The 18,293-nt window shown below is 40.3% G+C and overlaps 1 protein-coding gene across 1 annotated transcript in view; it reads left to right on the top strand.

Moving 5' to 3' along the window:
• The window catches only part of acap3a (ArfGAP with coiled-coil, ankyrin repeat and PH domains 3a), a 303,937-nt gene that overhangs the window by 119,555 nt on the left and 166,089 nt on the right, over nucleotides 1-18,293 (top strand). Inside the window, exon 2 of the mRNA XM_072586472.1 lies at nucleotides 17,077-17,134. Within this exon, the coding sequence (XP_072442573.1) occupies nucleotides 17,077-17,134 (58 nt within the window). The remainder of the gene's footprint in view (nucleotides 1-17,076; nucleotides 17,135-18,293) is intronic.

Raw genomic sequence — 18,293 nt, 5'->3', positions numbered from 1 at the left:
TGAGCCAATTAAGTTTAGAAATGACATTGTGATTATCTGTAGTTACATTAAGTGGTTTATCTGGTTATTTGTAAATTTGATGCACTACCGGTATCAGTTCAAACAATTCCCCATTTATTGAGATCAAAGACATTTAATGTGCATCAACTACCTGCTTATCTGTTTAGCTAATTGAGGCTAGAGACTTTACTTTTTGCATTTTGCTGCTGGTCTCTGGTTTTCTCTCTTGACCTCCTCCTTTCACTAAAGAATTAGGACAGTACCTCCTTCTTCGTCCCTGCACTGAATTTCCTCATTCACCAAATTCCTAGGTTCACACTCTATGCCTAGATGCACTTAGTGACAAGTTGCTTTCCTTGTGCTTGTTTATTGTCATTGTTGCCGTCAGCAAGAAAAGGAGAACAAAGCAATCAATGTTTCTCTCCTAATAATGATCCAATGATTCCTACTAGAAAATACGGGTATGGTTGCGGTCACAATTGGGTGTGGGCTGTGATGCTTGACATGGTTGACTGTTTGAGTACATTTGCTTTTGTCGTGCCAATAAAACCTTACTCCAAAACAGTTTCAGTGCCTCCAGGTGAAATGGGGAGAAAATATCGGAATGGAAAAGAAAGCTAACGAATTTCTCATGCGGAATCCTTATGGTGGAAATGGACAAATTGTAATTGACATAATTATCCAAATAAAGAATGCAGTGTATGAGTGTAATTGTAAAATGAGAATGGTTACAACACAGGAGACATTTTTCCAAATTATACCTGCACTGGCTTTCTATAAAGGAATTAAGACATTCCCACTGACCCAACTTGCCCCATGCTCTTACCATTTTGTTTCCCTTTAGATCCATATTCGATTCCCATTGGGAAATAATGCTAGAACCTGTTTCCATCACTCTGTGAGGCAGTGCATTCCTGATCCTATCCACTGGCTGCATAAAAAAGGGCTTTCCTAATGGCACTGGTTCATTTGCTAATCAATTTACATCTGTGTTGTCCGATTACAATTGTTTCGACAAAGGGGAGAGCTTCTCTCTATCTATTCTATCTAGACCCCTTGTAATTTTGAACATCTCTGTCAAATTTTGTCTTCATCTTGTCTTGTCCAGGAGAATAACCTTCTTGTCCCAGGTATCATCTTCACACTTTCCAAGATGCACCCACATTGACACAAATCCAACCAGCTATATTTAAATTGTGGTTGATCTATTTTGAGACTTCTCTAATGTAGAGTCAAACCAGTCACACGAGGTAAAACTTGGCAACCCTATTGAAACGATTTGCCTCCTAGTGAAACACACCTTTCAGATCACTCAGCAAAGTTATTTTTCACTCCGTGCTTACAGTATGGCCTCAAATGTGCAAGAATCAGTCCAACCCACATAAATATCCACTGGTGACCTAGGCTGTTTTATTTTTCTCCAGCCAAGGTATCCTCAGTCGGGGAAAGTCATTTAATTGACATCTTACAATTGGATTCTCTGTTTCTATAGACACCTTTTTGAGAAGGTACTAAATTTATTATGATGACAAAAGGATGACAGCCTCAGTTGTAGAGAGAATTTTTGTAGGAACTGCAACCTTTTCAATTAAAATATATAAGATTACTGACAACGTACTAGACATATTCAAATAGGTTGGTAATGGACCACATGGCCTCATAGAGTCATTAAGTTGTACAGTAGAGAAAGACTCTTTGGTCCAACTCATCTATGCTGACCAGATATCCTGAATTGATTAAGTTCCATTTGTCAACATTTGGCCCTTATCACTCTAACCCCTCCTATTCCTATCCCCATCCAGATGCCTTTTAAATGTTGTAATTGTACCTGCCTCCACAAACTCCTCTGGCAGCTTATTTCACACACACACATCACCTTCTGTGTGAAAAAAGTTGCTCCTTGGGTACCTTTTGAATTTTTCCCCTCTCACCTTAAACCTATGCTGTCTAGGTTTAGATTTCCCACATGTGAGGAAAAAGGCCTTGGCTGTTTATACTATCTATGTCCCTCATGATTTTCAAATCCTCCAAATCGCATTTGGATTGAGTTGCTGTTTGTCTTATTTATCTCAAAATAAAGCAGAGGTAATTTTAAATTTAAACAACTAATTCATGTGACTTGAAACATCTTAGAACTTTCAAAAGACAAGTTGAAGCAACTTGTTTGGCCTCTCTAGAATTTTCTCTGAGAATCAGGAGTCAGTCATTTCATTCACTCACTCCACTCACAGGCTAAAGCCATCAAGCACTATACAAGGATCTGTGATCAGACAAGCTGAATCAAACACTGCATAAAATTTCAGTGATATTCTATAAAAAGAGTCCTAAACCAGGCAATAAATTTTCATCAGATTGGTAAAAATGTTAGTGATTCAGTAAGGCTCCAGTGCTATAAAGGGATAGGATAATTAGTGTTTGTATTAATATTTATTTTGCTAGGGTTTAAGATGAGGAAACCACAGCATCCTAAAGCTATTTCAAAGTGCATAAACATGAACTCCTTTCAAAAACCCAGCTGCACTCAGATTTAGAAAGAATTCATTGCTCATCCCAGTTTAAATAGAACTTCTCACCCACTGAAAAGTCAAATTGAGAGAGTTAGATGTTGCACACTGGCCACTGTGCAGTCTAGAAAACCTGAAGTTAGTTAAGAAACTGAGCAAACTGTGTATTTCAAACAGACAAATCCAAGTTGGCACCTGTTATGTCTTTGCTACTGACTGCAGTATGTAACTGAAATACCAAACTCCATGCTATTTCAGATTAATTCCCTGCTTCAGCTTTTGAACTTGAGCCTCAAGCAGATGCACTCTGAAATCCCATTGTACAAACATAATACTGAAATCGCTTAGGATCTCGGAGCCAAATTGCATTCTATTTAAACAGAATTAACCTTGTTTAAAATAGTGACTGTTTCTTGCCACAGACAGAACAAACAGGAGGATTGTCTAGATTGAGTCATTTTTCCCTGTCAGTATTAATGCATTGTCAGTCTTCATTTTTGAGGTCTGTCTATTGTTTATATAACAGGATACAGAGTTTGAATCTGGTGTAAATCCAGTAGATTGCAGATGGTGTCATTTCCTGAGTATCTAATACCTGAAAAGGCAAAGTGCTGTGATATTAAAAAGACAAAAAACGAGGTTACTTTATTTATTCAGCAAACAGTATTGGAAAGAAGCTTGCTTTTTAGCTTTTCCCTCTGTTAAAGTTATAGACTGTGTGACAAGACTCACATTGCCGCTGGCTCACTGGGCAAAATCCAGAGCATCTTGACTGCATTTTCACAACTTTTTTTAGTTTATGATAGTTTTTGTTCTGCTTACATCATCACAATTAAACTGATCAGCCTCTGAATAACTCATTCATTCATACCAATTTTTCTTTCACTGCATCTCTGGTGCTTTGTCGAATATGCTGTAAAAGGTTAGAATGTGGAGAGTTATTTAATCTATAGACTGCAGGGACTGTTACAAAGAGTCAAAGGAGGTTCTACCCACCCCATCAAAACTCACTGAAGTAAGTTGTAGATTCAGCTCCCAGGAGATCTCCCAGGTATTAGGTTGGAACTACCTTGGATGAAGAGGGAGGTCTCTCAAAGAAAAGATTATTGAATTGATTCCAAGTCTTTAAGGCATCACCCTTGGATTAAGCTCACCTTTGCTGTGAGAGCTGCAAATTGATACAGTCATAGAGTCATACAGCATTGAAACAGACCCTTTGGTTAGGGGGCATGATGGCTTAGTAGTATTACTTTTGGACTGTTAATCCAGAGACCCAGATAATGTTCTGGAGACCTGGATTTGAATCTCACCATAGTAGATTATGGAATCAAAGTTCAATTTTAAAAAAAAAATTCTGGAATTAAGAGTCCAGTGACAACCATGAATCCACTTTTGATTGTTGGAAAAACCCATCTGGTTCACTAATGCCTTTTAGGGAAGGAAACTGCCATCCTTACCTGGTCTGGCCTACATCTGACTCCAGACCCACAGCAGTATGATTGACTCTTAGCTGCCCTCTGGGCAATTAGGGATGAGCAAAAAAATGATGGCCAAGCCAGCAACACCCTTATCCTGAGAATGAATAAAGAAAAATGTCCAGATAGTTGAAAAAATGTGTTATGCTCATTGAAGAGCATCCAAAGCTCTTAGTAGCTTTGATCTGACCTAGCTGACCTAACTAGACCCACACAACCAAGTCAATCATTTAAAGATTGACAACAGATGCTGGCCTTGTCAGTGATGCTTACTGCTCATGGAAGAATAAGGAAAGAGAAGATGAATCAATATAGCTATGCCAGAAATACAAAATCCATGACTAACCCCTTTCTGGAGCTCCAACTGTACTCTTTGTCAAAACTTGGATATTTCTCAGGTCCTTAAAGAAAATAGTTCAAGGGACCCTTTCCATTATTAACAATAAGTCATGACAGTATAAAGGGTTATGTCTTTGGAGGCTGCAAACAAATCATTTCAAAGTGTCTATTTCAATGATGCTTATTGCAAATGCACACACTTTCTTTCAATACCCTCTAAGTGTCAGAAGTAACAGTACATAGAGTCATAGAATGTGGAAACAGACCCTTTGGCCCAAACAGTCCATGCTGACCATAATCCCAAACTAAAGTAGCTCCACCTGCCTGCTCTTGGCCCATATCCCTCCAAACATTTCTCATTCATGTTCTTATCCAAATATCTTTTAAATGTTGTAAATGCATCTGAATCCACCACTTCCTCTGGAAGTACATTCCACACATGAACCACTCTCTGTGTTTAAGCAAAATTGTCCCTCATGACTATTTAAAATCTTTCTCCACTCACCCCTAAGTCTCATAATTCCCTATCCTAAAGAAAAGATGCCTGTCATTCGCCTTGTCTATACCCCTAATGATTTTATAAATTTCTATAAGGTCACCCCTCAACTTCCCATGTTCCAGTCAGAAAAGGTCCCAGCCTCTCCTTATAACTCAAACCTCTATAACCCAACAACATCCCAGTGAACCTCTTCTGAACCTTTTTGAGCTTAATAATATCCTAACTATAACAGGGAGACAAGAACTGGGCAGAGTAATCAAAAGCTGAAAAATGTGTTGCTGGAAAAGTGCAGCAGGTCAGGCAGCATACAAGGAGCAGGAGAATCGACGTTTCGGACGTAAGCCCTTCTTCAGGAATGTCCTGGTTGGGTCCAAATTTTGTTGGTCTGAGTGTAGTCCGGAGTCCATGCGGGGTCAGTCGGTTCCGTAGACAGGTGCTGAGGAAGGAGATGTGACTGTGGTAGCGAGTCTGTTTGAGAACGTGGCTGAAGAGCTTCAGGACAGAGGAGATGACCTGGGGGGTGCAGTGAGAGAGGGACTCACTGAGATCCTTGTAAAGGGAGGAAGAGAGCTTCTTCAAGGAAGGCATCCTTGCAAGAGGATTCGCAATAGGTTAAAATAAACTAGGAGAAAGTGAGGACTGCAGATGCTGGAAATCAGAGCTGAAAAATGTGATGCTGGAAAAGCGCAGCAGGTCAGGCAGCATCCAAGGAGCAGGAGAATCGACGTTTCGGGCATAAGCCCTTCTTCAGGAATCAAAAGGCCTCACCAACATCTTGTACAACTTCAACGTAACATCCCAATTCCTACATTCAAAGATCTTAGTGGAAGCAAATGTGCTAAACACCTTCTTAACCGCCCTGTCTATGTGATGCAAATTTCAATGAACAATGTACCCGAACACCCGGGTGTCTTTGTTCTATATATGTGGCCAAACAGTTTGATGATCAATCTATAGATCCTTCAGAAAGAATATGACAAGAATTGGAAAGTTTCCTCATCAGTCAGAACCATCTGGTAGCTGTAGAGCAAGAGCAACAGCTCCACCTCCAACACCCCAACCCCACTCTATTTAAAGGACTCCATGCCATGAGCTAGTGCCATCTTCATTCTGAAGGCCTGCCACAAGCAAGCTAAGCAATTGTCAGTGCCAATCTCTAATGCCTCTCCATTCTCTGCCAGTTGTATCATCTGTAATCACAGGTGAGGTGCTGGAAGACTGAAGGTTGGTTAACGTGGTGCCACTATTTAAGAAAGGTGGTAAGGACAGCCAGGGAACTATAGACCAGTGAGCCCGACATCGGTCGTGGGCACGTTGGAAGGAAGGAATCCTGAGGGACAGGATATACATGTATTTGGAAAGGCAAGGACTGATTCGGGATAGTAGCATGGCTTTGTTCATGGGAAATCATGCCTCTCATACTTGATTGAGTTTTTTGAACAAGTAACAAAGAGGATTGATGAGAGCAGAGCAGTAGATGTGATCTATATGGACTTCAGTAAGGCGTTCAACAAGGTTCCTCATGGGAGACTGATTAGCAAGGTTAGATCGTATGGAATACAGGGAGAACTAGCTATTTGGATACAGAACTGGCTCAAAGGTAGAAGACAGAGGGTGGTGATGGAGAGTTGCTTTTCAGACTGGAGGCCTGTGACCAGTGGAGTGCCACAAGGATCAGTACTGGATCCACTAGTTTTCATCACTTATAGAAATGATTTGGATGTGAGCATAAGAGATACAGTTAGTAAGTTTGCAGATGACACCAAAATTGGGGGTGCAGTCGACAGCGAAAAAGGTTACCTCCGATTACAACAGGATCTTGATCAGATGGCCAATGGGCTGAGGAGTGGCAGATGGAGTTTAATTCAGATAAATGTGAGGTGCTGCATTTTGGGAAAGCAAATCTTAGCAGGACTTATACACTTAATGGTAAGGTCCTAGGGAGTGTTGCTGAACAAAGAGACCTTGGAGTGCAGGTTCATAGCTCCTTGAAAGTGGAGTTGCAGGTAAGTAGGATAATAATGAAGGCATTTGGTATACTTTCCTTTATTGGTCAGAGTATTGAGTACAGGAGTTGGGAAGTCATGTTGCGGCTGTACAGGACATTGGTTAGACCACTGTTGGAATATTGCGTGCAGTTCTGGTCCCCTTCCTATTGGAGGGATATTGTGAAGCTTGAAAGGGTTCAGAAAAGATTTACAAGGATGTTGCCAGGACTGGAGGATTTGAGCTGTAGGGAGAGGTTGAATAGGCTGGGGCTGTTTTCCCTGGAGCATCGGAGGCTGAGTGGTGACCTTATAGAAGTTTATAAAATCATGAAGGGCATGGATAGGATAAATAGACAAAGTATTTTCCTGGGGTGGGGGAGTCCAGAACTCTGGGCATAGGTTTAGGGTGAGAGGGGAAAGATATAAAAGAGACCTAAAGGGCAACTTTTTCACACAGAGGGTGGTACGTGTATGGAATGAGCTGCCAGAAGAAGTGGAGGAGGCTGATACAATTGCAACATTTAAAATGCACCTGGATGGATATATGAATAGGAAGGGTTTGGAGGGATATGGGCCGGGTGCTGGCAGGTGGGACTAGATTGAGTTGGGATATCTGGTCGGCATGGATGAGTTGGACAGAAGGGTCTGTTTCCGTGCTGTACATCTCTATGACTATGACTCAGTCAATGAAGCAGATGGGGAGTTTTAGCAAGTTTTCAGAAGATTTATAGCTCAGTTTGAGGTTCTGGATGAGGAGTTTCTATTTGAAAGCCTAATAGGCATCTCATCTGGTAGCTATTTTCTATTAATCTGTGCAAAGAAGTTATACACATTGCTAGAGCAGGTGGGTTAGAACCTGAAATTCTTGCCTCAGTGGTAGGAACATTACCAATGCACCACAAGAGACCACTATCTCATCTGGTATTGAGGGATCAGTAATTGGTTTCACTTGAGTAACCACAATGAGATTTGCACAAGGGAAACTAAACTAGTGTTTGAGAATTCACATTGGGACTCCCCTACATTGGATGGCTCAATGAGGACATGCAATGTTGGAGTGATGGTGGGGGAAAGTATTTGTGCCTTTTGTTGCCCTGAGAAAATTAACCTAAAATTCGTTCATTCCAATGTGAAAGGTGAAGTGCAATGGGCCTGCAAAGTGGAAATGCTCCAGCATTTATGAAAGAGAGGCTTGTTTCAATGTAACACCTTTCACAACTTTCCTAAAATGCTTTTCAACCAGTGATATACTTTGAACATGTGATCACTGTTGTCATGTTTAATCACAGACGCTAATCTGGAATACTTGAGATCTGACATGGAAAACCACATTACGTGGGATAATACATATTACACAGAGGAGAACTAAGTTGTATTAATTATTAGAACTCCTTATTCGAGGCCAATGATTGAAGGCTTTGAACTTGTGCCTTTTACCAGGAGCCTTACGTATAATCTAAACTAAGGCAACCTAAAGCATGGCTGTCACTATGACAATGAAGATCAGGGATGAACTACATAAAACCACTGCAGCAGCTCAGCATTCATAAAAACTAAACTAAAATCATTTTTCATGATGTCATTTGCCTGTTTTTAAGATAAGTTTCCAAGCTACCTTATTAAAATTGGATTTATTCTGTGTTTTACTTTGTGTGAATCGATTCACTTGAGTGTCCTGAAATTGACATTCAGTGCCTACCTTTAAACCACTGAGGAATTACTGGTAACGAGTATTAATTAGATGTTTATAAATTTCTTGTAACTGCTCATTACTGAAGATACCTGCCATGTTCTCTGGGCGTCTTTGAATATGGAGATAACACATCATTAGACCTCTGTGCGGTAGCTAAAGCAGTGGGTTGATTTGTTAGTAAGTGAAATAACACATGGAAGCAACTGTCAAAGCAAGATGCTGAAACAGCACAAGAGCTCCTGAATCTGACTATAAGTGTTAACCTATTTCCTTACAGAAAGACATTTCTTACGTCCTTATTTAGTTATTATTGGTGGGTGTGTATTGAGAGCTTAGAGGTTTTGTGGGTTGTATTTTTCTTTGAATTGGGAATCATTTTATTCTCAATAGTCCATTGAAAAAGATTCTTGCCATTTTTGATATTTCGGTAGACAAAGCCTCCGCTTGATCTGTTGAGGATTATCTACTTGTTGAAATGGATCTATCACTTTAAACCTTAACTTTGAAATTCTCTATTGAAACTTCTCCATCTCGCTCGCTCTCCTCCTTTTACAATGCTGCTTAAAACTTGTTATCTTGTGTAATATCTGTTTGTGATTCAATGTCCAATTCAACAGTCCTGTGAAACAAGTTGGCCATTTAATTAAGTTAAAAATGTTACATAATTTCAAGTTGCAGTGACGTAGATGAACAGAGAGCTGCAGGTGGAGGGAGGATATCATGGATCCATCTCTATAAGACTCATTCCTAGGTTTAAGTCCCAAACTCGGACCTGAAAGCATAAAAACTAAGGCTGACACCCCAGTGCGGGACTGAGGAAGTGCTGTGTTCTCGGGGGTGCTGTCTGACGTTAATCTGAGTCCCCATCTGCCTGTTCAGGTGGATGCAAAAGATCTCATTGCACTTCTTTTTTGGAAAAAATGCGGGGGAAGTTCTCTAGTGTTCTAGCTAAAATCTATTCCTCAATTAACATTCAGAGTCATAGAGATGTACCAGACTGTCAACTGCATCCATTCAGGAACCATTTGGCAAAATACAAATGTTTGTCTGTGATACTAACACAGCCAAACCAGAAGCAGTTATGATAATGCTTTGTGAGCATTGTATTACAAATAGTTATGTTCCTAATGTTTCAGATAACCATTCACTTAGTTCAATATGCATTTTCTGTAAGATTCAGCAATCTAAAGTGGTTTGATACCCCATGTTTTAAATTCGCTTCACCAACAGTGGTTTGGTCAGACTTAGCCCATGTTCTTTAATTATACCAAACCACATCCATGTTTGTGAGGAAAAGTTTGAAGAGATTTCCACAATCTCTAGTTTGTCCCAACTGCTCTCCATTCATTGTTAAAGTTTTAATTGAATTGTTTGAAGTACACAGTTTATGGAACAAATTGTTAGATACTTTCTGAAATCATCTTTTTGAATAATCACGAAACTGGGATGCTCATTGATTAACTAACACTCATGATGGTGCTGGAAAGAATGAACGATCCCCTAGTGACCATTCTACTGGATGTGCTCAGTATACAGAGTATTTGTAGTCTGCGTGAAGCTTAATGATGACCCGTGCCACCAGATAAGCCAAATGCAGCAACTCAAAGCTGAAAACTGATGAAGCTTAATCTCCTTTAACCTCCCAAACTCTAACTTGCTTTCCTTTAGTCCCTTTATAAAATCCATGTTCTTAACTAAGCTTTTAATTATCTAACAATTTCCTAGTTTAGATATTAGTGTTTTTTTTCCCCCCACAGATTGTGTTTCTATAAAGAGCTTTGGGATGTTGTTACTCTAAAAACATTAGGCAAAGATTTTTGAGCTACTCAGCAATAGTTACCACTTTAAATTGCAGACCGAAATTTTGGTCCATTTTAATGTGACACGGTTACGCTGAAAGTGATACACTCATTGTAGCCTACATGCTTTCACACTATTTGTAAAGGATGCTGGCTGAACAATATAAAGACAGTTCTGATTATTTTAAAATGGTGGCTGTCACCAATTACTGACAACACCCCCCCCCCCCCCCACCCCTACTAGTATGAGTCATGCCCTCAGGAGAGGCAATTTGGAAATGCAAGCAAAACAAGAATGGTTTCATGAGTGTAATCTAATCTCAGGATTCATCCAGCAATTGTGAACCATGAGCACCTTGCTCATGTTTCATGATGTCACCTGAACTCTTTCATTAGTTTTATTACCTTTGAGTTGCTCCCAGGCAGAATCACTATGCTTAATTTAATGTTTTCAAAGGATTAATGTGCATCAGCTTTGGCAAAATGCCCATCTAGTGTTAGCCTGGTGACTGTATTGAATTTTTACTTGGAGCTATTTGGTCATTGTTAACGTGAGTCTCCAAAGCTGATCAGATCCTTTTCAAATTGACCCGTGAATAGGACCCTGCAGAATGGACTGCAGAGTAATTAATTCTCGGAACAGCTTGAGTAACAGCAGGTAGCTGCTTCTTTCAAGCCAAAAAAATGTAAAGGAGGCACCTTGCCTGTTGAACAGATCTCATGGGAGAAGCTAGGAGGTGGGTGTTTAAAAATTTACACTTTCCTCTTCAACCCAATTGCCATTAGAAAGCATGGTGAACTTCAGCAAAGTTTCATCATTAAAGTTCATTCTGGATATTTACATTTATAATTTACTTCTGAATCATCTGAAAAAGTTAGATTCTATGATCATCTTTTGCAATTTCCAATATTCCTACAGTAGGTCATCATTTTTTATTTGAGGAAAGATGGGGAGGATAGTGAAATGAGAATAATTCTGATTCTGATGCTTTAGGATGTTCTGGTAAGTAAAATTAAACAAAAGTTTTGTCCTCTTATTTAATTTCTTCTCCTGTCATCTGAAACATCAATGAGACTGTTCTGAGCAGTTAACAGACGACCAAGTATCCGTGTTCAAACCAACAGAAACATTCCCAATTAATTCAGTCTCCACCTACCTTCTGGAAAGATTGACTTGCTATATAAAAAAAGAGCTGAAAGCTTAATGATCAGTTCAATCGTGGCACCTTGATGTCTTTGTATGAATATTGGCAGCTCCCACACCTGTGAAAGTTCATCACCAAAGCCAAAATCAGTGCCTCTTTTGCAAAACCATAATAGTTCAGTTGGACAATGCACAACCAGACGGGGTTTGAGGCTTGATCCCTGAATGTGCCGAGTTAACTGCAGCAGAATTATGGTATTGGCAATTTAATTGGACTCAATGGCCCAAGGCGAGGAATGAACCAGCTTGGATTCCCACCCTGGGTTGCTGTGCAATTGAAGAGGACATAATCAAATTTTGTTGAATGCTCAGTCTTTGTTCCCTGCCTGGGTCAACCCCTGAAGAATAGAAACAAATCCAAGTATCAAATAATGAACACGGGGTTCTGAGAGTGGCTGTCACAACACTACAGTGTGGATTTCATTTTTACAAAAACAGATTTCATTTATATAGTGCCATTGCCATAATAGAGCATTTTGCAGAGGCATAATAAAATAAGCCACGTTATGGTGATATAGGACATTTGACCTCATATTGGTGAAATAGGAAAGTTGTAAGGTGCCTCTGAAAAAAGGAGAGGAAGGTAGCAAGGTGGAGAGGTTTAGGGAGCTAATTTCCAAACAAAGAACTTTGGCAACAGGTGGCTAAGAATGGTGAAACTGTAAAGAAGATCTTTGAAAGAGGCCTTGCAGCTGGTGGTTCATTAGATATGCACAATACCCAAACTCTCATCCCCCACACAATCACAATTCAGGCAAGTTATTCAAACACAATTTGCCTTATCAAATGCATGCTGTCTTTCTTTAATTAATCCACATTTGCCCAATGACTATTAATTTTGTCCTGAATTATCAATTCTAGAAGTTTCCCCACCAATAAGGTCACATTTACTGGTACATAGTTGCTGAGTTTACAAAGCAAAAACTTAGTCCAAGAGGTCGTGGCCAGCAGAATTCCTCACTTCCAGCACGTCACTCAGTTATTAGCACTCTTGCCTCTTAGCCATTCGTTTCTGAATTCAAGTCCTCACTCTTAGACTTGGGCACAAAAATCAGGACTGATACTCCAGTGCAGTATTGAGGCATTGTTATGTTCATAGAATCCCTTCAGTGTGGAAGCAGGCCCTTTGGCCTATCAAGTCTACATCGACCCTCCAAAGAGTATCCCACACAGACCCATTCCCCTAACTAATGCACCTAACCTACACATCCCTGAACACTATGGCCAATTTAGCATAGCCAATTCACCTAACCTACAGATCTTTGGACTGCAGGAGCACCCGGAGAATTACAGGGTGAATGTGCCAACTCCACATAGGCAGTTGCCTGAGGCTGGTATTGAACTCGGGTCTCTGGTGCTGTAAGGCAGCAATGCTAACCACCGAGCCACTGTGCTGCCATGTTGTTGCTGCTTTTGGATATGATGTTAAACCAATACTCCATCTGCTGAGGTGGTGGTAAAAGTTTCAGTGGCCCTATTTCAAGGTAATGTCTGATGTCCTGGCCATTATTTATTCCCCAGTCAGCATACCCAAAAGCAGATTATCTGGTCATTATTAATTGCTGTTTGTGAGAGCTTGCTCTATACAAATTGGCTGTCATGTTTCCTGCACTGTAACAGTGTCTACTCTTCAGAAGTATGTAATTGATTACAAAGTACTTTGATACATCCTCTAGTTTTGAGAAGGAAAAAATAAATTAATTATTTTTAACATGAGGTTTCACACAGGATTTATTATACTCCAACCTTTTGAGAATTTAAGCCAGAATGGTGTAGATTTCTCAAAAGAAGTCTGCACAACTTGGCTTTAGTGCAGTCAGAAATTGGATCTGGTTTTGGATCTTAGATTACAGGTTGTTCTGCTATAACATGGTTGCATTTCTATGGGACCCTGCACTATAGAAAATCCTGCTATGGAAAATTGCTATAGAAAATCACTATACCCATTCGATAGAAAGTTTGCATTATCCAACCAGTATCCACAATTCGCCAATCATGTTATAGTCAATTTGTGTTAATAGAGCACTCATTTATACCAGAATGATCTGTATTTGCCTCTCTCTTGATCCAATTCGCAGTGATACATATAGGATAGATGTCAGAGATAGTTTCTTTATTCAAAGTAGTAGGAGTGTGGAATGCCCTGCCTGCAACAATAGTAGACTCGCCAACTTTAAGGGCATTTAAATGGTCATTGGATAGGCATATGGATGAGAATGGAATAGTGTAGGTTAGATGGCCTTCAGATTGGCTTCACAGGTTGGTGCAACATTGAGGGCTGAAGGGGCCTTTACTGTGCTGCTATGTTCTATATTCAATGGAAAAGTGGCATTATGAAATATCATGTACCATTGTGGGCAATTCATACATAAAGTCATAGAGTTGTACAGCACAGAAACAGACCCTTGGGTCCAACATGTCCATGCCAACCAATATCCTAAATTAATCTTGTCTCATTTGCCAGCATTTGCCCCATATCCCTCTAAATCCTTTCTATTCATACACCTATCCAGATGCCTTTTAAACGTTGTTTTTGTACCAGGCTCCAACACTTCCTGTGGCAGCTCATTCCATACATGCACCACCTTCTGTGTGAAAAAGTTGCCCCTTAAGTCCCTTTTAAACCTTTCCCCTCTCACCCTAAACCTATGTCCTTTGGTTCTGGGCTCTTCAACCCCAGGGAAAAGACCTTGGCTATTCATCTTATCCGTGCCCCTCATGATTTTATAAATCTCTACAACATCACACCTCAGCCTTGTACGCTCCAGGGGAAACAGTCCCAGCCTATTCAGCTTCCCTCTGTACCTCAAAACATCCAATCCTGGCAACATCCTTGTAAATCTTTGTATGATTGAGAGAAGTCATCAACAGCTTTCAGGAACTTGATTGCTATCTGCACTTTTGTATGTTTGGATAGGACTATACACTATACATAGGACCAAATGATATTCGGATCAGCAACATTTCATTTGTTTCTGGGTCAATGATGGTTATATGTCAGCACCGAAATTGCTTCTCAGAAGGCTCTCTCAGGGTGAACAGCACAAAAGGTAGAGTTGAAGCTAAACAACATTTGATAAAAACAAAATGAATTTAACTTGTCTGAAAGTGTCCTCAAACCACTGCAAACTGCAGAATGCGAGACCTTCCAACACATGTGCCTAAATAACCATTGATTTGATTTGCAAAGTGTTGCTTATTTGAGGTTAAGAGTACATCTGGTCATCATGTTAGTGAAGGTTTCCTCTGCTTATTTTGCTAAGTGTAAAGAGGCTATATTTTTTGCTAACTTTAGGAATTCCTAACACTTCTGTTTGAAATATGGAACCTAATATAATGTACCTCATTCTTGGAGTAAGCACAACACCATATGTTTCAATAAGCCTGTGGCCTAGTCTCTCTTTCTGATCCCACGTTTCATTATAACACTTCCTCCGTGTTGCTAAAAGAACACCAGTATGTGGCCAGCTCTGACATAGGCCTGGCAGAGTCTTCATGTCTATGTCATTGCACCATCTAGTCTGTCAGTACATTGCTGCAAACCATAAGCAAATCCACAGGGTCACAAAAGCTTTGTGTAAATTGGCTGTCGCATTTCCTGCGTTGCAACAGTTTCTGCTTGTGTGCAGAGAAACGCACAGGGCTGTGTGTTCATTTTCTTACAGAACCCAAACCAAATTGGGGAAGGTGGGGAGATGTTTTTCAGATGTACCATTTAATGGTCAGTGTTTAGTGGAGACTTCTTTATGCTTGTGTGGTTGTCCCTCTGAATGAGGGTGATAGTTAATGGAGTGTTTCACGTGGTGAGGCTGTGCCTCTGCGGCTACCACGTAGTTCTGTCTGACCCGGAAGCACACTTGCTCTTGCCTCCTGCCACTGGTGTTTTAGAAGGAATTACAGACTGATCATTTGTTGTATGGTGAGACTAAACATAAATTTGTGTGGGCTGACACCAGTGCTTTCTGGATAGGTGTTTTCTATGGCCGGGTTGGCCTAGTGTTAGTGAGGATAGCAACTACCGTAAGCTACTGCAGTGACAAGATTATGGTTTAATGTCTGCTGTTTATATGCTACAGGGATATGGTATACAGTAAGTATTAGACTGTTAGGAGTATCAAATTCTAGGTCTGACTCAACAAGTTCCTTAGTTACTCTGTCCACCAGGCCACATTACAACATAATGGGTGGTGCTTCTGGCACTCTATCAGTATTAACCCTTTCAGATCCATAACTAACCTGTTTGGCCATGTTAGAAGACACCTTCAGTGGATATCAAGAGTTTCAGACCCAGAAATAGGGACACTACTCACTGCGTCACAGACCTCCTGTTGAGGATATTCCAATGCATCCTGTGGGCGAATCCCAGACACAATGAGCTAGGGCTCAAAATGGATCTTTAAGAGATGTGGACACGATCTTGTCCTTTGAGTCACACCCCAATAGGGTGTCAAGTATGTGTCTGAGACAGGCATTATGTGGGGAGCAGTCACCTGACAGTGACTTGTCCTGAATTACTGGTCAGAGGGCAAGTTCACCCTCACTGAAAGATGACGGGGAAGCTGGAAGGACATGGGAGGCTGCCTTTTCAAATAGGAGCTGGTGCCTCAGTATCGTGGTATCTGCCCTCCAAATGTTTCGCATTATAAACACAAGACAAAGCAGCCCATTCCACATTGTGGAGAGGAAACCTCGTTATGGCTTGTGGCAGACATCAAAACCTGCCTGGACCTTCAGCTTGAGGCTGGGAGGACACATTCAGGCAGTTGCACTATCCCCTAATAGCCTTCATATCTACGTCTTGAGTTTTCTGCTTGGAGGTTGGTCCAGCCCACAGCACTGGGACCTTCACCATGGTAGGTCAAGGAGGCAGAGCCCATATCCAATCCAGTGCCAATGAGGATCAAACTCCATGTTGCTTGCATTATTCTGATCCACACTGTCCAGCCAACCATGCTGTCAAACTCTAATAAAATGCAGCTATGAATAAAATAAGGATGTAATATAAAGCAAAGCAGATGGTTTATTAATATTTTCTGCTTTAAAGACTGTACCTAATTGAAGTTTGGAGGTTTCTAAAATCTCTCCTTCATGTTCTTTATAGCTCCTCTTAATTTCAGTGGATTATGTTGTACAGTATGTGGAAACAAACGGTGCAAATCAAAATAAACGCACATCATTTTTGTGGAATAAAAGTAAAGCACCACGGAAACAGGAGATCTGCAATAGAAACAAAGTGCTAGAGAAATGTTCTGGCAGCATCTGTAGAGAGAAAAACAGAATTAGCATTTTGAGTCCAAAAATTCTTGTACTTGAAATGTTAACTTTTTCTCTCGCCACAGATGCTGCCTGACCTGCTGAGTTTCTCCAGCACTTATTGTTTATATGTCATTTTGTCAATATTGACTCACCTGAATTCAACACATCAGTGAGAGTTTATATCAGACTGAAATAAATGCCTGAAGGATGATGTTTGTTACAGCAAGTGCACATAGAAATTCTGCAGTAAAATGGTGTGGTGTTGATTGCTGTGTCTCTGTTGCTGCTTTGGTTGTTAATGCTTTTGTTTTAATTGCAGGGCGACAATTGAGGAGGTGGAGACTGATGTCGTGGAAATTGAAGCAAAACTGGATAAAGTGAGTAACTGTTCATACATGAATCTAGCTGCTGCACTGAAACCTTAAAACTATACAACATTTTAATCAGAGTCTGACACTCATGTCATAAAACAAAAGAAACAGGAGCAGGAATAGGCCATTGGCCTCTCAAGACTGCTTCATACAAATAAGATTATGGCTGATTTGCTCTATACCTCAATTCCTCTTTCATGCCAGCTCCTCATAGCCCTCAACTCCTTAACATTCCAAATACCTAACTACCTTCTGTTTCAGTGATCCAGCCCCCAAAACTCTGGACTAGAGAATTCCAGACACTTACTATCTTCTGGATGAAGAAGTTCCTTCACATCTTAGTTTTAAATAAACGTCCCCATATCCTGCAACTATGTCCCCTAGTTCAAGTTTGTCCAAACATTGGAAACATCTTAACACCTAACCTGACAAGTCCCCTCAGCATGTAATATGTTTCAAAAGCTCACCACTCATTCTTCTAAATTATAAACAATAAAGGCCTAATACGTTCTTGATAAATCAAAGCTTTCATCCCAGCCTAGTGAATTTCTTTTGAACTGCTTCCAATGCCAGTCCATCCTTTCTTAAACACAGGGATCAAGACTGTACACAGTACTTCAGACGCAGCCTCACTAACACACTGCACAGTTGTAACAAGACTTGTCTCTTTTTAATCTCAAACCTCTAGCAGTAAAGTTGAAAATCCATTTGCCTTTTTGATTACTTGCTGCATCTGCATGCTAAATGTTTTATGTTTTATGCACAAGAACACCAAGATCCTTCTGTATTATATATTTTATTGGAGTGTGACTATTTAGGTAACAGTCTGCCTTTAGTTGTTCTTATTAAAGTTCTAGACCGCACACTTCCCTATGTTAAATTCTATCTGCCAAGGTTCTGGTCGTTCACTCCTTTTGTCCACATCGCATTATGCCTTCCCATCTATTTTTGTATCATCAACAAATTTTGGATACTTTTTCCTGTGCCCCCTTCTCCAAGTCATTAACATTGTTAGTAAACAATTGTGGACCTAGGACTGATCCTTGTGGCATTCCGCTGGTTACATCTTTCCAACCTTAAGTCCTATTATTTGTGACTGTCTTCTGTAAGTTAACAAACCCTCAATCCATGCCAAAACATTACCCCCAATATTGTGAGCTCCTAT

This window comes from Chiloscyllium punctatum, chromosome 16 (genome assembly GCF_047496795.1).
Source record: "Chiloscyllium punctatum isolate Juve2018m chromosome 16, sChiPun1.3, whole genome shotgun sequence".
NCBI classification, from domain to species: Eukaryota; Metazoa; Chordata; class Chondrichthyes; order Orectolobiformes; family Hemiscylliidae; genus Chiloscyllium; species Chiloscyllium punctatum.
The sequence above is the reverse complement of the archived record's forward strand: the minus strand, read 5'-3'. Positions and strand labels throughout refer to the sequence as shown.